This window comes from Episyrphus balteatus, chromosome 1 (assembly GCF_945859705.1).
Source record: "Episyrphus balteatus chromosome 1, idEpiBalt1.1, whole genome shotgun sequence".
Lineage (NCBI taxonomy): Eukaryota > Metazoa > Arthropoda > Insecta > Diptera > Syrphidae > Episyrphus > Episyrphus balteatus.
Window position 1 is genome coordinate 167,111,848 of NC_079134.1, and position 25,335 is coordinate 167,137,182.

General features: G+C 31.3%; 6 protein-coding genes across 6 annotated transcripts; 2 read left to right on the forward strand and 4 right to left on the reverse strand.

Annotated features, from left to right (window-relative positions):
- Positions 1-421: 421 nt before the first annotated feature.
- On the forward strand, positions 422-2,157 carry LOC129912121 (UDP-glycosyltransferase UGT5-like). The gene is made up of 3 exons (XM_055990246.1): positions 422-1,140; positions 1,199-1,367; positions 1,429-2,157. The coding sequence occupies exons 1-3, from the start codon at positions 458-460 to the stop codon at positions 2,155-2,157; spliced, it is 1,581 nt and encodes a 526-aa protein (XP_055846221.1). The 5' UTR covers positions 422-457.
- Positions 2,158-4,003: 1,846 nt separating this feature from the next.
- Positions 4,004-5,482, reverse strand: LOC129912128 (UDP-glycosyltransferase UGT5-like). Its single transcript, XM_055990259.1, has 4 exons — positions 4,932-5,482; positions 4,689-4,836; positions 4,065-4,634; positions 4,004-4,009 (listed from the first exon to the last, which is right to left on the reverse strand). The coding sequence occupies exons 1-4, from the start codon at positions 5,480-5,482 to the stop codon at positions 4,004-4,006; spliced, it is 1,275 nt and encodes a 424-aa protein (XP_055846234.1).
- Positions 5,483-8,098: 2,616 nt separating this feature from the next.
- LOC129912137 (UDP-glucosyltransferase 2-like) lies at positions 8,099-9,833 on the reverse strand. The gene is made up of 3 exons (XM_055990266.1): positions 9,127-9,833; positions 8,898-9,066; positions 8,099-8,824 (listed from the first exon to the last, which is right to left on the reverse strand). The coding sequence occupies exons 1-3, from the start codon at positions 9,798-9,800 to the stop codon at positions 8,099-8,101; spliced, it is 1,569 nt and encodes a 522-aa protein (XP_055846241.1). The 5' UTR covers positions 9,801-9,833.
- Positions 9,834-12,482: 2,649 nt separating this feature from the next.
- Positions 12,483-14,124, reverse strand: LOC129912146 (UDP-glycosyltransferase UGT5-like; the record flags this gene model as incomplete). The annotated part of the gene is made up of 3 exons (XM_055990278.1): positions 13,435-14,124; positions 13,204-13,372; positions 12,483-13,148 (listed from the first exon to the last, which is right to left on the reverse strand). Coding segments are annotated over exons 1-3 (1,515 nt in total), but the record flags the coding sequence as incomplete, so codon positions are not given.
- Positions 14,125-16,544: 2,420 nt separating this feature from the next.
- LOC129912157 (uncharacterized) lies at positions 16,545-18,248 on the reverse strand. Its single transcript, XM_055990290.1, has one exon. It carries the CDS (start codon positions 18,246-18,248, stop codon positions 16,545-16,547), a length of 1,704 nt encoding a protein of 567 aa, XP_055846265.1.
- A 4,675-nt stretch (positions 18,249-22,923) lies between these two features.
- Positions 22,924-24,672, forward strand: LOC129905175 (UDP-glucosyltransferase 2-like). The gene is made up of 3 exons (XM_055980584.1): positions 22,924-23,619; positions 23,680-23,848; positions 23,906-24,672. Exons 1-3 carry the CDS (start codon positions 22,946-22,948, stop codon positions 24,629-24,631), a joined length of 1,569 nt encoding a protein of 522 aa, XP_055836559.1. The 5' UTR covers positions 22,924-22,945; the 3' UTR covers positions 24,632-24,672.
- The last annotated feature ends 663 nt before the right edge of the window (positions 24,673-25,335 follow it).

Here is a 25,335-nt window from a genome sequence, read left to right on the forward strand (position 1 = left end):
ACGGAGCTTCCTTAAAATCCAATGAGTTAGTGTTTTATCAATGTCAAGCAAAACCAAAAAAAAAAAAAAAAAAAATTAAAAAACACGACAAAGTTGTATGAACTTGCTCCAATAGTTATAAAATCAATGGAATAACAATGCTTTTTAACTAAGGTTTTAAAGTTAAAAGAAACAAGGAAAAAATCTAATTTTTTGTTTAATTTGTTTGCAATTTAACAAGAATTTTTAGAATCGAAAATCATTGGAATCGTACATTTTTTTAAAGAATCCATAGTTTACCCCTCGTCTATATTACAGACAAAAAAGTTAACGAAGAGTCAAAAAAATAATTCTCACTTATCACCAAAAGTTTGAAATTTGGCCTTCTCGATAAAAACTTCTACATTTTTAGTATATAAACCTACTTCGACATAGAAACTCATTTAGTTTCAATTTAAGTGTGAAAGTAAATCCAGTCATGGCTGGAAGTTACAAACTTGTAGCCGTTTTAGGCCTTCTGGCGTTTTGCGTCGGAGTTGCCAGACCAGCCAACATCCTTGGTGTCTTCACTAGTACCAGTCCATCTCATCTTATAATTCACATGTCATACATCAGAGCTATGGTAGAACGTGGTCATAATGCAACAGTTATAACTTCTTTACCCATCAAGGACAAAAATCCAAAAATCCATCATATCCTTATTCCACAAAGTGAACAAAGGACGAAAGAAATTGCTGATGCTAACGAAAGAGCTAAGAAACCACGAAATATCCTTCAAAAAATTAGAGATGGATTGAATTCTGCCTTCTCCAATGCTCCAAGACAAGCTGATCCAATTAAAGATCAACGATTCCAAGACTTTATGCACAATCCAGATAATAAATTCGACCTCATCATTATGGGATATTATTTTAATAACTTCCATCTTGGTTTAGCTGGACATTTTAAGTGTCCAATTGTTATAAGTTTTATGACTTCGACAAATTTGTTCCTCGACCGATATATTGGAAATCCACCAGAAGTTGCTTATGTACCAGCTTCGCCATTGGTAGCGGCACCAAATCCATTGAAATTTAGTGGAAGATTGAGCAATTTCATGACGAACTTCATTTTCAGGATTTTTGGATTTTTCTTGAATTGGCAAGAGGATAATTTGTACAAGTAAGAACTTTTTTGGAACCCTTTTGGGAAATCGACTTGAGAAATGTCCTTTTTTTAGTGAAGTGTTTCCTCCTTCCAAATATCCTCCGTTTGAAGAAGTGAAGAAGAAGGTGTCACTGGTATTGTGTAACTCACATTTTACTGATGGATTTATTCGTCCAAATGTTCCGGCTTTGGTTGATGTTGGTGGAATTCAGATCAAACCGAAGTCTAATCCTTTGCCAGAGGTAAGAACAGAAGTTCCTTCTCCTATGACAAATTTTTCTCAATATTCCTTATTTTTTACAGCATCTTCAAAAGATCTTCAATGCTTCGTCAGAACATGGTGTAATCTATCTCAGTTTCGGATCGAATATTAAAAGTAAAGACATGAATCCTCAACTTTATCAAATTATTTTCAAAGCTTTAGCTGGTCTTAAGCAAACAGTTTTATGGAAATGGGATGCTGTTGAGAAACCAGGAAATGCTCCAAATATCTTCTATGAGTCATGGTTACCTCAAGATGATTTACTAGCCAATCCAAATGTGAAACTTTTTATTACACATGCTGGCAAAGGAGGTGTTACTGAATCACAATATCATGGTGTTCCAATGGTAGCTATACCATTTTATGCTGATCAAATTTCAAATGGTGCTGCTGTAGAAAGAGACGGATTTGGTGTGAAGATTGATCAGAATACAATGACATCGGAGACATTAAAAGCTGCAGTTATGGAAGTTCTGGAGAATCCGAAATATGTTAGAAAAGTTAAACAATTTTCGTCACTTTATCGGGATAGACCAATGCATGCCAGAGATACTGCTGTTTATTGGTTGGAGTATGTACTAAGACATAAGGGAGCTTATCACATGCAGAGTCCTTTGGTGCATTTGAGTGGATTTCAGTATTTAAGTTTGGATGTAATTGGTTTTCTATTATTAGTTGTATTTTTAGTTTATAAGTCAATCACTATTCCAACTAAGTTTGTGTATAGAAAGATTTTCGCAAAGAAGGAGCCTAAAATTAAGGAAAATTAAAAAAAAACTTGTGTAATTCTCGAAGATATAGTGAATTAAATTTTATTTTAGTGAAACAAAAGGTGGTTAAAAGAGTTTTGCTTAAAGCTCTTCATCAAAATAGTGAACTGCTTTATTTATTGGAATTCCGGTAAATTTTAGATATAATTATAGGCTTGTGCGAATAAACTTGCCATGAAATTGAACAAAGTAAATATTTTGGGCTAGACTATATATATATTACTCCTTATATCATGACTTGAATTTTTAGTGTTTTCGTCCCAAGATTATTCGAAAGTCACTTATCTCAATTATAGTGAGTTCTAAAGTATACTCAATACTCATACACAAGATCCACTTAACTTATTCACTTTTAGCCTACATCTGTTGCTTGGTAAGATCTCATGTGAATTTAAAAAAAAAAAAAAAACAAATATAAGCTAATGCGTGTAATTAAAGTCCAAATTCGTTGATTCCCGTACACTGGGCTCCAGACAGATTAACTTCACAATAACAATTCCTCAATTTTTCTGAGTAGCTATAAGCGGGAAGAGGGGCTGTACAAAAAGTTAATTCTAAGAACCAATTTGGCATAAAAAATATCAAAGAGAAGAATGCTTTATGAAATCAGTCCTCAATAAATTTGAAGGTAACATCGAGAGTGGTAGTAAAATTAATGATATCGAGGCCACCAGCAAGTGGTTATGTGATAAAATAGGATCACTTGGGAATGCAATAGCTTTTTCAGGGTAATTAATGAAAAATTCTAACTGCAGAACCTTGCTGAAAGGAATAGGCAGAAGCTTTAGATAAATGGCTTCAGGCCTAGACATACAGTAAAACTTGCTAATCGGGACACTCTATAATCGGACCACCTCTTATTCGGACCGCAATTAATGCTTTAACTGCTATTTTTAATACAAATTTCCCTCTATAATCGGGACAACTGCTAATCGGACCATGGACTACCTTTATACCATTTTTTTCTTAGATATTGTTTTACATGTTTAATTGGGCCAACAGTTAAAAATATGAAACATGTGTGTTCAATTTTCATGTATACATATGCATTCCAATTTTTTTCTTGGTTTACTAGCAACGCCAATTTTGAATATTTTGAATAGCACTTCAGTTACATTTTTTGTATGCGGATATTCCTAAAAATGTCTAATTTTAATTTCGTTTCTTGCCAAAGGAAACAATTTGAGAGCGCAATTGAGTTTTTAACTGAACTATGAAAATGAATTGAATTAGAGTAATTCCATGAAAGGGTTTTGGCAGGTTTTGGAAAGTTTTTATATGTTTTTCTTTCTTATTCATTTAACTACTCACTAAGTTAGGTAACTTAATACACTAATACTTAGTTTATTATCTATATAATTTGTTTCATTGTTTTTAATATGAAAAGTGCTGTATGAGAATATCATCAAATAAGATGTAACGGGCGTGACTTTGTTACGTCACAACCTTTCCACCATATTTTAACCACGGCCCTGGTTGTAGGTATTATCAAATGGAGATTTGCAAATTTTTAGAACTTTTCTCCAAAACTTCATAACTTTCAGGGTTTTTCTGTTCAATTTTTCAAATGTTACCATTGATCACATGAGAATCTATATTTTACTAGTAACTTGCTTTTTCCTTCTACAAGTCTAGAAGCCTCAGTTCCTTTTGTTGAAAAAGCGGTCTTCCATTCCAATATTAATATTTAAATCGATCATGATAAAGTGAACGTAAAAATTGCAAAATGCATTTCAATTTTCTCAAAAAATATAGGTATTCTAATCTGATTTTAATTTTTTTCTCAATATCAACATGCAGATGAGTCTGAACATTTTTCGAATAATCACAAAACTTAAATAAAAAACTACAACTAAAACAGCTAAAATATCAAGACTATTCTTCTGGAAGAAATTCAAATGAATTACTGGACTCTGCATATGCTTAGCTCCACGATGCCGTATAACATACTCCGTCCAAAAAACAACACTTTCTCTCGGCGACAATGGTCGATCTCTGTACCTTTGTGAAAATTTCGTTACAGCTTTTAAATATTTAGGTTTTTCAAGAACTTCATAGAAATCCTTTCGAAAACTATCTTCAGTAGCATTCCAATGATTTACAGTCAGTCCATAGCCCATTTCGGTTATTTCTCTAGCATTTCCAAACTGATCACCATAAATAGGAAGTGCTATCATAGGAACACCATGATATGTAGCTTCTACAGTACTACCTTTTCCTGCATGGGTGATGAAAAGTTTGAGTTTTGAATTAGCCAGAAGATCATCTTGAGGAAACCATTTTCGGAACATGATGTTTGGAGATTTCCCTGGAGGATCAACATCATCCCATTTCCAAAGAACTTTATATTTTGATTGGGAAAGAACTCTAAAAATTGCCATAGTTGCATTTGGTGATATATCGGCGGTCTTAATGTTTGTGCCCAAACTAAAGAAAATGAAACCATCGTCGGCAGTTTCGATGAATTCTTCGACGTCCTGAAAATAATATTTCACATCAGTTTTTGTTTGAGAGAAAGATCAATAAAATACCTTTGGTGGAGGATCAGGTTTTTCCTTAACTTGGATTCCACCAATTTCTATAAAACCTGGAGTCAGTGCTCGAATTCGTCCATCAACAAAATGAGACGCACAAAACACTAGGGAAATATTTTTCTTCATTTCGTCATACGAAGGATATCTTTCAGAAAAAAAGTACTCACTAAATTATGAAAAAATGAGAAGAAAATCACTCAATGAAAAAAAAAATCACTCAATAAAAAATATTTAACTCACTCATAATATTGAGCCATTTTGTATTCTGAAAATTCTTCAAGAACGAGCCATATTAGTGCAAAAAACATATTTTTCAATCTGTTTTTGAAACACATGAGATCATAGGGGAACATACTGGGAACAGTAGCTAATGAAGATGGACTTCCAGAAAATGATAACACAAGCGACGTTGGATGATTGATAAAACTCAATATAACCGGGCATTTAAAATGAGCAGCAATTCCAATCTGATAAGTATTAAATACCCATCCGATGATGACAGCATCAAATTTATTTCCAGGATTTTCAAGAAGCTCCTTGAAACGCGGATTACTGATAGCTTTATCCTGTATTCGAACTCGTTCTACATTTGCCCAGAAAATATCTTTATATGAATCAAAGCTAGAAGACTGTCCAGCTGCAGTACTGAGAATTTGTTGATATTTGGCATAGTCTTCTTCAGCGGGTGGCAAGAAGATATGATTGTATTTGGGATTTTTATCCTTGATAGCCATGGTTGTCACAATTGTCACATTATGACCCTTATCGATTAGTGGTCTTGCAATCGCCATGTCGATTATTAAATGTGATCGACCAGGACTAGTGAATAGACACAGAATGTTTGAACCGTTGCTAGTGCCAATTAAACACAGCACAAGGAGTACCGGAACTAAAACCGGGGATATCACAGTCGGGTGCATTGTATTTGACGAGTTTAAAATTACAACTGAAGTCTTGTATTTAAATTCACTGAGGTATAATAACCAAAAAATCACTTATTTTTCGACACAATTGATAAGCTGAATTTTCGATTATTTCCTCCGTTATGTGATATTTTCTCATTGATTAATGTATTGGATTGGCATCACACTTAGAAAAATTAACATTCATCGATTTAAGACCATTTAACATTTTAAGCATTTTTAAGCGATTTTTATTTTTTCATAATTCTTAGAATTGGGTCTTAGACCTTATTGTTTTTGTGTATTGTGTTTTTAGAGACAATGGGCTTAAAAAAACCTGGAATAAACCAAGTCTTAAGATTTATAAATATACGAATTCTACGAACTAACGTTCCCTCTCTTAAATGAGCTTACTATACTAAAAAGAAAAACATATTTCTTACTGCTGTTGCGACCACCAAAGTCAGGGCGCTCTACCGAAAGGCATATTTCGGTATCCAGGGTCTTATAAAAGTTGCACTTTTATTTTTATTTGAACGATGATTCTTTTTCACAGTTTTTTTCTTGCCTCTACGCCTTACAATGTACAACTTTAATTATATTTTTAAGAAATAGTAATATTTTAAAACCATTAGCTTAAAATTATATCGAGTACTTTATAACGAACATAGTCTGAACGCTGAACTGAACTTGAAGTTAAACTGATTTAAGGTAAGAACATTTTTCTGGGTGTAGCTACAAACGTCCATAGCTGATAATCAATTTTTGAAAACAATTGAATTTCAATTAAATGATAACCATTTAATTTATTATTCATAGGACAGTAAAACAAACTCAATTAAATACAATAATTTTCAATTGATATTTTTATTAATAAAACCGTAGTAAATTTCAATACCGCTATCATCAGTAACGTATTATGATTCTTAAACTGTGTAATTTCAGAGGTGACTAACATCTCAAGAGAGTACAAATGACTAAGTGCTGCTATGAACTGGAACAATAATTTGATTTTTTCGTACCAACTAACTAGCTACTTGAATTGGTAAGTCAAAAAATATTGATTTCCCTTTCAAAATTTAGGACGATCAGATATCGCCGTCCTGTACCGGATTTGAGTTAAAGTGGATAGCGATCAAATGGGGCTTTTTATCAGCAGATTGACGCAATAAATTAATATCAAAATTATAATTTCATCATAGCATGCGAAAATTTTTTGGATCTAATGTTTTGAAATTCTAGTTATTTAGATTAAGTTAATAAGTTAGTTACAGAACCGTAGTCGAAGAGGGTATGGTAAAATGGACTACCTTCAAAAATGACCTTATTTCAAAAACAATCAGTTTTGACCTTCAGAATTCTATTTTTTAATTTTTTAGGTATATTTTTTCAACTTTTAAAAAGTGTTTAACTATTGTTTAAGAAATTTGAGGTAGTAAAATTTTTGTTTTTAAGATTTAGTTTTTCAAACTTTTTTTTTCAACAACCTCAAAAAAGAACTTTTCCCATTTTTGTTGCACACATTTTTTATTTAAAGAAAATATAACCATACATTCTGAGTGAGTTTCAGTATATTACAGTAAGAGTGTAAATTCAAAAACGCAATTTCAAAGCACATATTTATGATTTGTAAATTTTCAAAAATTACTTACCTATACTTTTTGGACAAACAACATACATACCCATACCAGAGAATTGACTAAAAAAAAACTATTTTAGTAAACTCCTACCCCACTTTAAACCCCCCTTCTGAAATCAAAAAATAAAAACAGGTGGATCTTCTACTTCCGCCACCAAATTCGAAACCCAAAAAAAAAAAAATAATGTTGTTTAATTAATCAAACCAAATTGCTCCCAAGTTCTATCAAAAAATATTCAAAAGCTTAAATCTTAAAGTAAAAAAAAAAAGTTTTTTCGATAATAGAAAAATTTTCTTATTGTACCCCCAAATTTTCAAATATTAAAATTTGAAAAAATTATTTTAGTCTATTTAATAGACTAGAGCTCAAAAACAAAAATAGTACAAATTCGTTCAAGAGTTTTTTTTTTTTAGTATACTTCAGCCGAAAATGCTACTAAATCCATTAGTGCATTTCTGAGAAAACGGCAACACTAGTCAGTTTTCAGGTTTTTGATTTAACTCAAAAACCAAGTGACTAACTTTTGAATAATTAGAAAATAAAACATAACAAAAATTGTATACTCAACTCAAGTTCTCTTGGAAAATGTGCTTTCCAGACCTAAACTGAGAATATGAAATTGTACAGATATACTAATCAGAAAACACACGATCAACACACAATACAAATTTCATACCATGAAACTTAAAATTAGAGACTTAAAAAAATAAGCTTTCTGGATGTCGGATGGAGGTGTATGTACAAATCAAAGTTGAAATGTATTGTAACTGGATTTTCCCAAGGATCAAAACTTGGACCTTTCGTATGACTAAATTCTATTTACAATGGAACTATTAAAACAAAAACAAATTTGCAAAACAATTTTTTATTCAGACTTTAATTTCTTATTTGATATCACTTTGAACATTGCATACACTACCTTTAATACTTTTCTAATCACCCAATAACTTAAATACAAAACTAATACTAAAACAGCTAAAATATCAAGACTATTTTTCTGTAGAAAACTCATTTGAACAGCTGGACTCTGCATATGTTTGGCTCCACGATGTCTTATAACATATTCCGTCCAATAAATCACACTCTCCCTCGGTGACAATGGTCGATCTCTAAACAAGTTTGAAAACTTTGAAATTGTTTCTAAATATTTAGGATTTTCAAGAACTTCATAGAAATCATTTCGAAAACTTTCTTCCGTCACATTTTGATGATTCACTATTAAACCGTAACCCATGTTGACAAGTTCTCTAGCATTCATAGGCTGATCTCCATAAATTGGGATAGCTAACATTGGAACACCATGATATTGAGCTTCGACTAAGCTTCCTTTGCCGCCATGAGTAATGAATAGTTTTAGTTTTTTATGTGATAGAAGATCATCTTGAGGAAACCAATTTCTGAACATAATGTTGGAGGATTTTCCAGGAGGATCAATACTATCCCATTTCCACAGAACTTTGTATTTCGATTGCGAAAGAACTTTGAAAATTGCTGAAGTTGCATTTGATGAGAAATCGTTGGTCTTGACATTTGTACCCAAGCTGAAGACAATGAAACCTTCATTGGCATCTTTCAGAAATTCTTCAATATCCTAAAAAAATAAAAGTTTTCACTTAAAAAAAAAAAAAAAAAAAAAAAAATTAAGTGAAATAGTGAGAAATTACCGTCGGTAGTGGATCTGGTTTTTCCTTCACCTGAATTCCTCCTATTTCTACAAAACCTGGCGTCAAAGGGCGAATTCTTCCTTCACTAAAATGTGTAGCACTAAAAACAAGCGATATGTTCTTCCTCATATCTCCATAAGAAGGATATTTCTCTGCAGGAAAATGATCACTGAAATTCACAAAATTTCCTTACAGTCTCTTCATACGTTGTAACTTTAATTGAACTCACTCATAATATTGCACCATTTGATATTCAGCAAATTCTTCAATACCAACTAAAAATGCTGCAAATAGCATATTCTTAAATCTGTAGTTGAAGTGAACCATATTCGATGATCCACCACCAAAAACAGCAACACTTGATATTGCCCAAGGACTTCCAGCCAAGCCCAATAAATCCCGACTTGGTTGATTTACCCAGCTAAGAATAACCGGACACTTGAAATGAGCGGCCACTCCAATAAGATAGGTATTAAATACAATTCCTAAAATCACAGTGTCAAAATGATTTCCCGGATTGTTTAATAGTTCTTGAAAACGTATATCCTTGATTGCTTTATCCTGTATTCGAATTCGTTCAACGTTGGCCAAAAAAAGATGTTTAGCTGCATCCCACCAATTTCTTTCCGCTCCTGCTGTACTCAACATGTTTTTATATTTAGCAAATTCATCTTCCGAAGGTGGTAGATAGATATGATGATATTTTGGATTTTTGTCCTTAAGAGGTAATATTGTTACAACAGTCACATTATGACCTCTATCAGCCAGTGTTCTAGCAATAGCCATGTGAATTATAAGATGTGATGTTCCAGTTGTAGTGAAGAGACAGAGAATATTTGACGAAAATGTCGAACCGAAGCATATTGATAGAATCAATATCGAAACTACTACCGAACTTTTCATATTGATGTTTCCAATAAAGTGGACAAAATGCAACTGGAAATTATGTTTGTAATGGTTTATTGTTTTATAAGTTTTTAGGAAATGTTTTTAAAAATAAAAGAAATAATCTTATCTTTATTCCAAAGACAGATAAAATTATTATAAAATTTGTAAATAAAATTGCCCACATTTGTATAAGTTCAATGTCTGATCTCTTGGATGATAAAGCGATAAGAAATTATTTCATTCAGTAATACCTACCTATACTATTTTACGACATTAAAATTATATTGAAACTCGAATCTTCTTATCTCCATTTCTTAATCAATTTCAAAATTTGTTTATTTTCTTGCAAATAAAAGAAAGGAAGAAAGAAAGTAAAAAGGAAAGAAAGCAAGACCTTTGGCGATACTTGCATGCATTATCTAAGATTAAAATGTTTTTATTTCTTTTAAATCCATTACTTGAACATAAGTTCTTAAAATAGAAATTAATAATGACAGACAGCATGACTAGGCAGGTTTTTTTATAAATTACAAACTGAAGAATAAAGAATTGATTCACATTTATAGCAACATTTCTGCAGTGTAAAAGCTACCTTAAGTGATTCATAGAATTTAATAAAGCGGATATTTGGTCCGAAAAAAGTTTATGCAGTTTCCAGTTCAGTTCCTGATTATGTAAAGTCGTTTTTACTTAAATATTTTGTTACGTTAAAAACGCTTAATTTAAAGAACATGTGAATAGTAAAAATCTCATTGATAGCGAATCATTCAAAACTACTTCATATTAATCTTTATTTTACAGAAGACAGCAGTGAATAGTAGTCACCAGCAGATTACACATTAGAGTATCCCGTTACTTAATGAACATTTTTGTGTTTGTTTTTTTTTTTTTTTTACGAAAATGCTATCAAAAGTTACCTTTCAACTAGGACCTTCTAAATTTTGTTTTGGTAAAAATAGGGTAGGTATTAATTTATAGAACCTTCATAAGCGGAATTTTACAAAAGTTTTTTTGAATATCAATTTAGTTTAGCATTTTTATGTAAATTTATTAGGTATATGATTATGAAAAATGAAATAAGGCCCCAAATTGTTTTTAAAATAAAATGAAAGTAAGCCCCAAAACTAGTGTTGGGGTCTTATTTCATGGGGGCCTTATTTCATAATGAAATTATGTCCCAAAAACAAAATGAAACAAGGCCACAAAAAATGAAATAACACCCCAAAATTTGAGAAATTTCGTTAATGTTGTTGTTTTGTGTGTATTTTTCTGGGGCCTTATTTCATTTTTTATTGGGGACTTATTTCCTGGGGCCTAATTTCTCAGAGCCGAAATTTCATACCTATTATGTGTTCATGGAAAATGAAAAACGCAGTCATAACAAGTTTTGGAAAGCCTTCAATTTCCAACTTTTAAATGCAGATCGAATTGTTTTTTTTTTTTTTATTTAAACATTTTCAGAACTTGTAGTGACTAAAAGTATAGGTATCAATAGCTGTGTTTTATTTTCCTTGTGATCCAGATCAGATCATTGTAGGTATTTATTTGCGAGACAATAACAAAAAAAAATCCTGCTTTTCTTGTAAAGTTAAATAAAAACAATGATCTGATCTGGATCACGAGAAAAATTAAACACAGCTAATATTAGAAATTTTGTGTGACTCTGTTGGGTATTTTATTTTATTTCAAGCGTCCTCTTTTTTGGTGGAAATTCTTAAAGTAGGTCAGAGATTCATTGTGCATTGCCCCCTCTTAGGTTTGATGGTCTTAAATAGTGATGGGAACTATCGAATAAAAACTATCAAACTATCGATAGTTGTAAAATATTCATTCATTCGATAGTTTAAAATCATTCATTCGAATAGTTTTTTCGTTCGATAGTTTTTTATTCGATAGTTTTTTCATTCGAATAGTTTTTTCAAACAATAGTTTTTTCATTCGAATAGTTTTTTCAAACGATAGTTTTTTCATTTGCATTTTTTTATATTCAGTTACTGTTTTCTTTCAGTCTATTGGATTGTTTTTTTATTTGATAGTTTTTATTCGATAGTTTATTTCGATAGTTTTTATTCGATAGTTTATTCGATAGTTTTGATTCGATAGTTTATTCGATAGTTTATTCGATAGTTTTTATTCGGTAGTTTTATTCGATAGTTTTTATTCGAATGAATGAACTATTCGATAGTTCAAATCATTCAGTTACTAACTATCGATAGTTCAAATCATTCGATAGTTCCCATCACTAGTCTTAAACAAGTTTTACATTTTGGCATAAATTTTCGATGGCCTCGCCTTATGCATAATGTCAGTAAAATCGTTGTTGTATATTTTTCATTGACTTACTCTCACTGATTCCTTACTAAATGGTCTCTAGAAGCTTCAAGGATAAGCTGGTGGAAGTTTTAGACGATTTAATCAAGAAACGTTTTTCAAAGTGTTTAAAAATTTCCAGGATCATTCTGTACTTCTTACGATGAAAGGATATGCCCTTTGTAATCTAGATTTTTCTGTTAATTGTTTTTCTTTACACGATTTCTTTATCAAAATATGTAGACAGTGGATAAAGCCGTCTTAATTCTATTGTCTGAAGTCTTTATCTGCCAGTAGCCACTCTTCAAAATGCATAATATTCTTAATATTTTTCTTCTAATCTGACTTTATTTTTTCTTTAAATATCAACATGCAAATAAGTCTGAAAATTTTTCTAATAATTACAAAACTTACATACAAAACTACTACCAAAACAGCTAGAACATCAAGACTATTCTTTTGGAAGAAATTCAAATGAATCACTGGACTCTGCATATGCTTGGCTCCACGATGCCTTATAACATACTCCGTCCAGTAAACAACACTTTCCCTCGGCGACATTGGTCGATCCCTGTACTTCTGTGAATATTTCCTTACAGCTTTCAAATATTTAGGATTTTCAAGAATTTCATAGAAATCTTTTCGAAAACTTTCTTCGGTAACATTCCAATGGTTCACAATAACACCATAACCCTCTGCGGCAATTTCTTTTGCATTTCCAAACTGATCACCATAAACAGGAATTGCTAACATTGGAACTCCATGATATTGAACTTCGACAGAACTACCTTTTCCCGCATGGCTAATGAAAAGTTTAAGTTTTGAATTGGCCAGTAGATCATCTTGAGGAAACCACTTTCGGAACATGATGTTGGGTGATTTGCCTGGAGGATCAGTATCATCCCATTTCCAAAGAACTTTATATTTTGATTGGGAGAGAACTTTGAAAATAGCCAAAGTTGCATTTGGTGATATGTCGGCGGTCTTGACATTTGTGCCCAAACTAAAGAAAATGAAACCATTATTAGCAGTCTCGATGAATTCTTCGACGTCCTGAAATTAATATTTTACATCAGTTTTCGGTTAAGAGAAGGAACTCAAATTATACCTTTGGAAGTGGATCAGATTTCTCCTTAATCTGGATTCCACCAATTTCTATAAAACTTGGAGTGAGGGCTCGAATTCGTCCATCAACAAAATGAGAAGCACAAAACACCAATGATACATTTTTCTTCATTTCATCATACGGAGGATATCTCTCATCGGAAAAGTACTCACTAAATTAAAAGAAATAAATCACTCAATACAAAAAAAATCACTCCATTTAAATTAAACTCACTCATAATATTGAGCCATTTTGTATTCTCCAAATTCTTCAAAGGCACCCCACAATAAAGCAAAAAACATATTTCTCAATCTGTTCTTGAAACATAAAAGATCATAGGAAAAGATACAGTTAACGGTAGCTAATGGAGAGGGGGTACCAGTGAAACCCGCTATAAGTGGGGATGGATGATTGTGAAAGCTCACAATGACCGGACATTTAAAATGTGCTGCAATTCCAAGCTGATAAGTATTAAATACCCATCCAAGGATAACAACATCGAATTTATTTCCAGGATTTTCAAGGAACTCTTTGAAACGAGGATGTTTGATTGCTTTGTCCTGTATTCGAACTCGTTCAACATTCGCCCAGAAAATATCTCTCCAAGTATCATAGAGAGAAGACTGCCCCATTGCAGTGCTAAGAATTCTATGATATTCAGCGTAATCCTTTTCAGAGGGTGGCAAAAATATATGATTGTATTTTGGGTTATTATCCTTGAGATCCATGGTTGTTACAATTGTGACATTATGACCCTTATCAATTAGTGGTTTTGCAATCGCCATGTCAATTATCATATGAGATCGACCAGGACTTGTGAAAAGGCAAAGAATATTTGCTCCATTGATTTTTGAAATGCAACATAGTACCAGAAGTACCAGAAGAAAAACCGGGGATATCACCGAAGGCCCCATTGTATTTGACGAGCTTATATTTACAACTGAAATATTTTATTTAAATTCGCAAAGGTTTATTCAAAATATCACTTATCTTTCTTCACAATTGATAAGCTATACATTCTGATTACTACCAACGCGTGTGATATTTTCTCATTGATTAAGAAAACGTTTAATGTGTCATTTGTCCACCACACTCAGACAAAAGTCGATACACTTCAATTCTAGACTATTTGATAACTACTTAATTTTGGTTATAGTAATTTTAGTTTTCATGTTTTAAGAATCTTTGTAGTTTTTTCTTAATTCTAGACCCTTAATAGGCTAACATTAAATACTGTTCGAAAATGTATCGTTTTTCGGGTTATTGGATAAAATTTTATATGAATTATCATAATTCTTTCATGAAATTAAATCAAAAACTCACAAAAAAATTCGAAATTATTTTTTCAAAGTAAATTATTTTTGGTGTACATAGGTATAAATTACCTACCCAAGCTGATAAATCAATTTCATAAAACTACGTTTTTTTTCTATAGACAAATAATTGAATTTCAATGATTGAATTATTATTAAAGAATTAAATAATTACCGCATAATTGCGATCTGCAAGGAAATCCTACTTTTAATAAAACTACACTTTTCTAAAGGATTTTTGTAAGCTGATTCCGAATTCAAAATCAGAATAGGCCTAGTACGTCATGTTTTATAGATATTCCTGTTTGAAAATCTCAAAAAACCCATTTTTTTTCTATTTTCCAAGCAATACTTTGGCATTAGTAAATATTTTTCAACTAAATTTTTGAAAGAACTTGTTTTTTTTCTTTCAAATTCAATTTCAATCTTTTCAATATCTATTTTCTTCTCCGAAATATCTAAATTTATATAGGTATGTTTAATAGGTTCGGCTTATCTTACCATAAAGAAACTGATCTTCAAAACTCATTTTGGTCAGCTCTCCTTTTTGAGATATAGTCGTTTTATTGAGATTAAAAAAAAAAAAAAACTTTTTTGTTTTCTGTTTTCTAAACGCGACGTTGTAGAAAGTTGATTTTTTTTGACAATTTAAAAATGCCTTTCAATAGATAATGAAATAATAGATTAGAGGTTCACTACGGAGTTTTTTCTTAGTCTCAGCGTTTCGAAATATGAATTTTTAAAGACACCTACTTTTTTGGAGGTATTTTTGGGTGGGTTTTTATGTTTAGCAATTTTTTGTAGTAGCTGAAAAATGAAGAATTGATATTTTAAAATGATTTTTGACCGAATAACGGGAAAAACAAGTTTTTTTGTCCTAAGTTTTTTAACCGTTTTTTATGTTAATCTTTTTTTTCAACAGGTAAATGAATGAAATTTATATTGTAGATAAATAATAGACAAGACTATACATGTGCAAAATTTCCATCAATTTTGTTGTCACAATTTTGAGATAACGGTAAAATAAAGTTCTATTTTTCAATAGGTTATATCTTTTGATCTAGAGCAGATACAAATTTGATTTAACTTTATTGAGCATGCTGATAATATTACCTTTCATTTGGTATATCACACATAACTGTACATTCACTACAAGCTATACAATGTTAAATTCAAAAACTTTAGAAATTCCTCAAAACACCTGTGGAGATCTGTTGCCCATGACCAGTGTGGGAAGTACCGTATTCTCAGTTGGAAATTTCGACATGGTCGGCTTTAAAAAATTCTAACTTTTTTTATAGACATCGTAGAAATATGATTGAAGCATTATATGAAGGGGTAAAATAATAAGCTTTCTTATGATATAATATTTAAAATAGGTTGTCATAGAAAAAAATGCATTTAATTTTGAGAGAAGATAAAAATATATGATTTTTTTTCTGAAAATAGGTTTTTTTTAACAAAAGCACACAACCTGTTTTCTTATGACATTATCACTTAAAATCATCGTCTGTAAACCGGTTTTACAGACAACCACTTTTTTGTACGAACTACAGATTATAGCTATTAGAATAATATTAGAAATATACATAATACTATAAAAGCAATAATTGTTCAGTTTACAATAAATCTCAAAGAAAAGTCATATTTCAAAATCATGAAACTATTAACAATTCTTGAAGCTGTTATCCTTGTTTTGGCTGCAGTTGTTAATGGAGCTCGCTTTTGTTTTCGAATGCTGAGCCCATTTTGTGGATCGGATGCGGTGTAACCTACACCAATGAATGTGATTTCAATTGTGCCGTTTTCAAAGGCTGATACGCTCGATATATATTCTTGGTTAAATATGAAGCTTATTAAAGGCCGTGTGTAGTTGGGTTAAATATTTAACCTAAAATTTTTGGCACTATTTATGTGAATAAAAAAAAGTTCTGCTAGGAGTTCAAAAATAGATTTTATTTTAAAACATTTAAAGAATTAAGACAATATTACAATATTATTAATAAACTTAATTTATTATATGTCTATTAATTATTTTTTTTTCTTTTCAAAATATTCCCACAAAAACACCAAAGTTGCCAAAATTAATCCAACAGCCAATCCAGTCCAAGCAAATTTAAAATGCCCAACATTCAATGCAACATGCTCCATGCCTTTATTAAAATCATAATCTTTCCAATATAGTTTAACATGTATCATAGCATTAAAAGTTAAATCTGAATCCCACTTCTGAATTAATCCCGCATCTTGTACTCTCATAATGCAATCATTCAAAATCTCTTCGAATACTGAATTCGGTGGCAAAATATAGCTAAGAAAATAAAAGTTTAACGATTCTTTAGCTTTGCGAAACAATGGATTATCTTTTAAAGTCCTTTCGATTGTATTGAAAAATTTCATTCTATCCTCGCCAACGATAAAGGTGAAATTTATGTTTAGCAAAGTATGAATTTGTTGATTATAAACTGCAAGTGTAACTGGAACAAATAAGTCTAAAAACTTCTTCGGATAATGACTATTGTTCAAAATTACTTGAAAATCGAATTGCGGTACCATTATTGGGACTTTATTATCAATGAGATCTTCAATGGTATCGTATTGTTTGATTCGTATAAAAGCTGTCATAAAGGAGGTGAAATAAATCACATAGATGCTTCCAATCAAAAAGGTGAATACGAAAACCTGAATGTGAAAACTGTAATTGGATGTAACCGTTTTTTCTGGGCCCAACATCAAAATTGCTGAATACGCTTCACTGAAACTATACCAATATTCAGGGTTCTTCTGACGACATTTGTTAAGCAGTACTTTCATCACTGTGACATAAATCAAAAATAAACCAACACATATCCAAACTCCAAAACTAAATGGTCTAACGAAATACTCCTCAGGATTGACATAGCCATTTACTGGAACCATCAAAACACAAGTGATAACTTTTGCTGGATAACTCCAGCCCCTTGTTGACTGTGGTCTATAAGCATTCATACTAAGATCGAGTCGATTTTCACGAGTTGCAATAATTATTTCATCAATTCCCATTGATGTGTTTTTGTGGTTCAAGACTTCTCTAAAAGTTGCATTGTGTTTATGGATAAAACTGAGAAATAACTTTCCCAGGAAACCTCCAATTTCTCGTTTCTCTTTTCGTATACCTAAGAAAGGCGAAAGCCGTGGAATGTCCCGAGTACAAGTTGTTCGAAAAGTAAATCCATTAAGATCGTTTAAGGGTTGAGGGAGTGGTCCATCTTTAGATAATGTCTGCATTTTATTGTCTGCATATGGAAAGTAGGCATATGAAATGTTGTCAGCAATTCCAAGGATTCGACGAAAATTATTGCTAACAAGAAATGAGAAACTTTGTTCCAAGTTAGTAGAATTAGAATTACTTTCAAACACTATAACACATTTTCGAACTCGAAGTTTTGGAATTATTTTTTCCAATACTTTATCATTTTGAATGGATTCATCTTTAAGCACTTGAACTACCAAAATGACGTTAGGGAATTTTTCGTATTCAACTTCCAAGTTATTCAGTATCAAAACTGGTATTTCGGAATTTTCTTGCAAGAAAATTGATAGAAAATCTTCATTCAAGTTGACAAATGTAATAGTTGGTGAGTCATTTTCATTGTAAGCTCGATGGATAAGATCTGTTAGATAAGAATATTGAGATGAACTTGATTTCACAATAAGTAGATAAATAAAGAAAATTATTCTTTGAAACACCAACATATTCCTAACAGTGTTAATGAGGAAATGCAAAATCAAACTAGGAAAAGTTATTTATAAATTATTGTACTTAAAGGAGAATAGGTATATAGAAAACTTGTCATTTTGGTAAAGGTATTTTGCAAAATTACTGATTTTATCATTTTTATTTTGCACTAGAGACAACTTAGGCAATATTAATTTATTATTAATAAATTATTATTACAACACGCATTTAGCTAAATGAAGAGTGTACTATGAAGGGATGCACCCAGTGGCGTACGTTGAGTCGCCGGGGCCCCGGAGCAAGACTAAATTTTGGGGCCCTTTTGATATTTGGGGGCCGCTTGGATACAAAAACAAAAGTACGTATACTAAATACATTTTTTTTATGGCTTATTTATTTTTAGGTTTATTTTAATGTTTTAATATATTCGTAATGCACTTTGCTATACTTACTTAAAATTTCTATCATAAAAGTAGTAAATACTTGTAATAAATCTATTTAGAGACCCCTAAAATAAAAAAATTTTTAGCTTAAAATTGATAGTTCTGGGCCCTCTGTTCTGAAGTAATATGTATGTACATGTACATATTTGATTTTCCATCATCAAACATAATATTTTTTCACTGTGAGCCCCCTGAAAAATTAATTTTGGGGCCCCAAAAATTAAATATTTAAAGTTCCTTAAAATAAAAATTTTTGAAGCTTAGAATTGATAGTTATTGGGACCTATGTTCTGAAGTAATAAATACATAGGTAGTTGATTTTCCATCATCAGACATAATTTTTAAATTTTGGGGCCCCTGAAAAATTATTTTTGTGGCCTCAAAATTAAGTGCTTAGAGGCCCCTAAAATATAATATAATTTTTTTGGAGCCAAGAATTAATAGGTTCTAAAGTAATATTCGGAATGCCACCAACAACTTGATGTTTTTATTTTGGGCCCTGATGTATTTATGTTGGGGCCCCTGAATTGATATTTAATTTTCCATTTGATTGCTTTAAACCACTGAAGTAACAACTTTATGAGGATCCTCAAATAATATTTGTCATGCCATCAGATAATTTGATGAATATTTTTGGACTTCTTAGTACCTAATAGATTTTTGGGCCCCCAAATTAATATTTGATTGTCTCTCAACTAACTGGGTTCCTGAAAAATTATTTTCTGGGACCCTTCATATAATATTTTTGGAGCCCCGAAGTCATATTTTTTGGGGCTCCTAAAGTAATATTTAGTAATCCATCAACAAATAATGTAATTTAATTTAACAAACATTTTTTTTTAATTTAGGTATTTTTTTTTTTGACGCCCCGAAGTAAAGGCTTTTGGGGCCCCTGGCCTGAAGTTGTTTTTTGCTTTTTTGGGGCCCCTAATGGATTATTTGTGGTTGCAAAGATTTTTCAAGTAATATTTTTTGGGGCCCTTAGATAAAATTATAGTTTTTTCTTTTAAAAAAGCAGTTTATTTTTTGGGGCCCTTACCTTTTTATATTTTATTAAATCAATATATGTATATTGTGTGGCTACCAATGCATAATACATTACACTGAATGATATAATTTGTCTCTCTTGTATCCGAAGTAATTCAAATACATTTTAATTTACTTCGTAACTCAACAGTTTCCTTCTCTGCATTGTCTCCAGTTGGGACCCTGCGGTCGGTCGGGGGCCCCGGGGTGCCGCCCCACTTGCCCCGAGGGAGTGTACGCCCCTGGATGCACCCGCAACAAAAATACCGAAGGATGATATCAATGTTATTGTCAATGCTGGTAAAGAAAGACATTTTTGTGTTGATGGTTGTAAAAAAACAACCTTATAAGTTCTTGTTTTAGCTAAAATCCACAACCAAGATAAGTCATTGATTTTGATAAGAACCAATGTTAACAACTACCGTTGAGCAACCACCGCACAGTGATGCCATTTGTATGGAAGAGCAGAGTGTGTGAAGTTAGCCAACCTTTTTTTGAAATTGTTATTTTTGAAAGTGGTTTCAGGTTGTTAACGATTTTTTCCGGAATGTTCTAAAATATGGGTTTTAAAGTCAAAAAATCGTGTTTGACCTAGTCCCCCTTTTTTCGAAAATTGAAATTTTAAAAGTTGTTCCGGGTTGAAAAAGTTGTTCCGTCCAATGTTCCAAATTTTTGGACCTCTAAGTTCAATATTTCGAAATTAAGGGGCCAAAAACAAAAAAATTCTGAAAAATTGAGATCCTAAAATTTTTATTTTTAAAATTTTAGAAACTTTTTTTTCAAGAAACTAAAAAAAAAAATTTATATTTATTGATTTAAATTTTTTTTTTTCTGAAATCGAATATTTAACATACATATTTTGAGTGAGTTTCAGTGTTCAACAGTAAGAGTATCAACTCGAAAATGCACTGTTTTCACATTTTCAAAAATTTCCATAGGCCGAAAAATAAAATTCCAAAAGTTGTTCCAAGTTGAACATTAATATTTCTTAAGCCAAACCAAAAATCGTTAATTAAAACAAACAACTAGGCATTTAAACTAAAAAAAAAAACGATTTTAGTAAACTCTTACTCAAATTTTGCCCCCTTTTGAAAATTTTAAGATCCAAAAATTAAACAAAAGTAATCTTCTGATTCTCTTTAACGTATTAAAATATAAAATGTTTCAATTCAAAGATATTTCAACCCATACAAATTATAAAAACCCCTCAACACCACCCAAATTCGAAAACCGAAAATCCAAAAACACACATATATGTAGGTATTAGGGTGCTTCTTAAAAATCAATTTTCGAAATTTTAATGGGACACCCTTTCATTTTGTTCTTCCTGCCTTAAATATAAATTGGGTAAAATTTGGGCCAGTTTACACACGTTCTAGGGGTCGCTACCACAATTCAAAGTTTTGAAAATATACCAAATTTTGGTTTTTTTTTCATAAAATTTTAAAATTTGTTATCAGAATTAAGTACTTTATATTAAATCTTTAGCTGTTTTGAAAGAAATTTTGATAAAAAATACAGCGGAATAAAAATTTTTGAATTCGACATTTTTTTTTTTTTTGTGTTATTCTGTAGAATAGCTAACTAAGTGATCTTTCTTAATTGAAAAATTCAATGTTTTTATCTGATTGTTTATGAGCCTTATATCTTTATTCGTCAGACAGTTAATTATATTGAATATGTATTTCTACAAGTGCCTTAATGATTTTCAGATATATATATCTAATTATAAGTCCGATATGAGGCATCGGAGTACATATATGTACAAAATAGATGGGGAAGAGCCGACATCGAGCAATCGATTTTGGGAGTTGTTTATCAAAACTATCTATATCTCGAAAACGAAGCGATATCATGAGGAGTCTAAAAAATTTGCGATTCACAAAAATCTGATTTATGATTTTTGAAAATATCGAAAATACGTTTTTGATAAATAGAATATTGAGCGAGGTCCTAAGCACCATTTCACGAAGGATACATGCGGATACATTTTTAAAACGCTTGACGAAGTCAGAACAAATAATTGAAATTAAGGGCCTAAGGTCTTGAAACAAAATTAAATTTTCTTCCATTTTAAGACTTAACAACACATTTGTTTTTGTGGTAACATCATAATAGAACACCAAAAAATCATTAAAAAAATGTTTGTCCAGCTAGCTTTGATAAATAATAAAATACACAACTATTAGTTTCACTCAATAAAATCATCTAACTTTAAATATATTTTTCCTTATTTTAATCTTATCTTCATGACACTGCAGAACGCTGCATGCAGTTTTAATTTTTGTTTCTTTGTTAACATTTCATAGCATGGAGTTTAACCTTTCATTATACATCAAAATATTTATATTCGGAAAACTTCGAATTTTAATAAAGTTAAACTAGATATGCCCCCCCCCCCCCCCCCTCCTTTTGAAAAAACCAAAGTTGTTTAAAGTGCCGAATCACTCAAATCCAAATGTTCCAAAGATTCATTCAAAAATATTTAAAACTGATTTAATATTGGAAAATCATGTAAAACTTGTTCTGGCTCCACAAAGGCTTTGGATTTATTTTCGGTAATGGTAACCTCACACTCACATGTATAGAAGCTCCCTAGAGATGTAACCGTTGATTTTCTTAGTAGCATAAGGTTTAGAATCATTTGCTTATAGCCTCTGCTGAACAATTTTGATTGTTTGGTTTTGAATCTTTATTTGGTATTTTGTAGGGAGTAAGTGGCTGTGAATTATAATTAATGAAAGAAAAAGAGAAAGAAATTCTTTGAATTAAATTGTCTAACATTTACCCTGCCTGCCTTTGATGAAAAATAAACTTATACATACATAATATGTGAGTTATTGTAATAAAAACTGTCTAGTCACGCTGTCTGTTATTTTTAAATATCTACCAAATGAAAATAAACAAATTTCGAAATTGCGATTAAGTAGGTAATAGAGATAAGGACTTTCCAATTTCAATAAAATTTAAATTTAGTAAAACATTAGGTATTATTGAATGGAACACCTTCTTATCGCCTTATCACCCAAAAGAACAGAAATTAAACTTGTTTGAATGTGGGTAACTAATCCTATGTACAACTACACCCCGAATGGTTTTAAAAATTAATGTTTCTTATCTTCGAAATGAAGATAAGATAATTTCATTTATTTTTAATATTATATTTCCTCAAATTGTATAAAACAATAAACAATTACAAAAATAATTTCCAGTTGCATTTTGTCCACTTTATTGGAAACATCAATATGAAAAGTTCGGTAGTAGTTTCGATATTTATTCTATCAATATGCTTCGGTTCAACTTTTTCGTCGAATATTCTCTGTCTCTTTACTACAACTGGAACATCGCATCTTATAATTCACATGGCTATTGCCAGAACTTTGGCTGAAAGAGGTCATAATGTCACTGTTGTGACAATATTACCTCTTAATGACAAGAATCCAAAATACCATCATATCTATCTTCCTCCTGAGAAAGAGCATTATGCTGAATATCGAAAAATGCTGAGTACAGCAAGTGGTGGAAAAACTTGGTGGGAAGGATTCAAACATCTTTTTTGGGCCAATGTTGAACGAACTCGAATACAGGATGATGCTATTAAAAATCCACGTTTTCAAGAGCTGCTAAACAATCCAGGAAATCAATTTGACACAGTGATCTTGGGATTGGTTCTAAATACTTATCTTATTGGAATAGCAGCTCATTTCAAGTGTCCGGTTATCCTGAGCTGGGTAAATCAACCTAGTCAAGGTTTGCTGGGTTTGGTTGGAAGTCCTTGGTCAATATCTACTGTTCCTGTATTTGGTGTTGCATCCTCCGATATGGTGTATTTCAAATACAGATGGAAGAATATGTTAACTGCTGGACTATTAGTTGGTATTGAAGAATTTGCTGAATATCAAATGGTGCAATATTATAAGTAAGTTGAAGGAAAGTTACAAACTAAGAAACGACCGTAATGAGTTTCTGTCGATTTCAGTGATCATTTTCCTGCAGAGAAATATCCTTCCTATGATGAAATGCAGAAGAACATATCGCTTGTTTTTAGTGCTACACATTTTAGTGAAGGAAGAATACGACCTTTGACACCAGGTTTCGTAGAAATTGGAGGAATTCAGGTCAAAGAAAAACCAGATCCACTTCCGACGGTAACACTTTGCTGAATTTTTTTTAAGTTTTGAAGTAAGACTCATTAATTGTTTCAGGATATTGAAGAATTCCTAAAAGATGCCAATGAAGGTTTTATTCTCTTCAGCTTGGGAACAAATGTAAAGACCACAGTTTTCTCCTCAAATACAACTTCAGCAATGTTCAAAGTCCTTTCACAATCGAAATATAAAGTTTTATGGAAATGGGATAGTATTGATCCTCCTGGCAACTCACCGAATATCATGTTCCGAAATTGGTTTCCTCAAGATGATCTTCTTGCACATAAGAAACTCAAACTTTTCATTACTCATGGAGGTAAAGGAAGCTTAGTAGAGGCTCAATATCATGGAATTCCGATGTTAGCTATTCCAGTTTATGGAGATCAACCAGCAAATGCTAATGAACTTGTTAACATGGGTTATGGATTGGTTGTGAATCATAGAAATTTGACGGAAGAAAGTTTTCGAAATGATTTTTATGAAGTTCTTGAAAATCCTAAATATTTGGAAACAATTTCCAAGTTTTCAAATTTGTTCAGAGATCGACCATTGTTACCGAGGGAGAGTGTGATTTATTGGACGGAATATGTTATAAGACATCGTGGAGCCAAACATATGCAGAGTCCAGCTGTTCAAATGAGTTTTTTACAGAAGAACAGTCTTGATGTTGTAGGTGTTTTAGGGTTAGTTTTGTATTTAAGTTATTGGGTGTTTAGAAAAATATTAACGGTATTGTACACTTTGTTCATAACGATATCAAACAAAAAATTAAAGTTTGAATAAGTTAGTAGGCATATTTGAAAATAAAGTTTGGTCAAAATGGATTTTGCTTCAAGAGTTAGCGAAGAATGGGGAAGCTCTGAAAATTTTAAAGAAAATGGCTTTTTATGCCCTCAGAACAGAAGAGGTCATAAATAATTCTCCTTGTGTGTCTGGTTCTGTCCAAAATGACACAATAACCAAAGGACTCTTCTTTAAGCAAAGCTCTAATACTACTTTTTCAATATCCGGCAGCTCACAGTGGTGCTTTTGACGAATTTTTTTGACAAAAATCATTTGCATAGTAATTTTTTAATAAAAATCACATAAAGTCATCAGTGTACTGAATTTTCAATTTTCGTAAAAAGTTAAATCATTTTAAGAGTTTTAAAGTGGCCTGTTGTATATTTTGTGGCAATCATTAAACAATTTGAAGTAATACAAAATTTTATATATATAATTTTGTTTGTTAAATAAAAAATACTTATCTCTAAGTTTTTGATGTAGGGAATTCGAACACCAAAAGGTCAGAAAAATTCTAAGTTGTAACGTTTTCGTGATATAATAACTTCAGTGTGCGTTCTTATATTGAAAACATGGCTTCATAGATTTTTTTGACTTTGGATTTGAAATGAAAACATCTAGAAAAGTTCCTTTTTTTTAACAAAAATTAACTATTCAGTTTTGTTAAAAACACAGTAATTTTTTATTAGTTTCAAGTTTTTTTT

Coding starts and splice junctions, on each gene's coding strand:
- LOC129912121 (XM_055990246.1), top strand. CDS start 458: ATGGCTGGAAGTTACAAACTTGTAGCCGTTTTAGGCCTTCTGGCGTTT. Junction 1,141..1,198: donor CAAGAGGATAATTTGTACAA/GTAAGAACTTTT, acceptor TCCTTTTTTTAG/TGAAGTGTTTCCTCCTTCCA. Junction 1,368..1,428: donor AGTCTAATCCTTTGCCAGAG/GTAAGAACAGAA, acceptor TATTTTTTACAG/CATCTTCAAAAGATCTTCAA.
- LOC129912128 (XM_055990259.1), bottom strand. CDS start 5,482: ATGGCGATTGCAAGACCACTAATCGATAAGGGTCATAATGTGACAATT. Junction 4,837..4,931: donor AAAATGGCTCAATATTATGA/GTGAGTTAAATA, acceptor TTTTTCTGAAAG/ATATCCTTCGTATGACGAAA. Junction 4,635..4,688: donor AACCTGATCCTCCACCAAAG/GTATTTTATTGA, acceptor TATTATTTTCAG/GACGTCGAAGAATTCATCGA.
- LOC129912137 (XM_055990266.1), bottom strand. CDS start 9,800: ATGAAAAGTTCGGTAGTAGTTTCGATATTGATTCTATCAATATGCTTC. Junction 9,067..9,126: donor CAAATGGTGCAATATTATGA/GTGAGTTCAATT, acceptor TGTGAATTTCAG/TGATCATTTTCCTGCAGAGA. Junction 8,825..8,897: donor AACCAGATCCACTACCGACG/GTAATTTCTCAC, acceptor TTATTTTTTTAG/GATATTGAAGAATTTCTGAA.
- LOC129912157 (XM_055990290.1), bottom strand. CDS start 18,248: ATGTTGGTGTTTCAAAGAATAATTTTCTTTATTTATCTACTTATTGTG.
- LOC129905175 (XM_055980584.1), top strand. CDS start 22,946: ATGAAAAGTTCGGTAGTAGTTTCGATATTTATTCTATCAATATGCTTC. Junction 23,620..23,679: donor CAAATGGTGCAATATTATAA/GTAAGTTGAAGG, acceptor TGTCGATTTCAG/TGATCATTTTCCTGCAGAGA. Junction 23,849..23,905: donor AACCAGATCCACTTCCGACG/GTAACACTTTGC, acceptor TAATTGTTTCAG/GATATTGAAGAATTCCTAAA.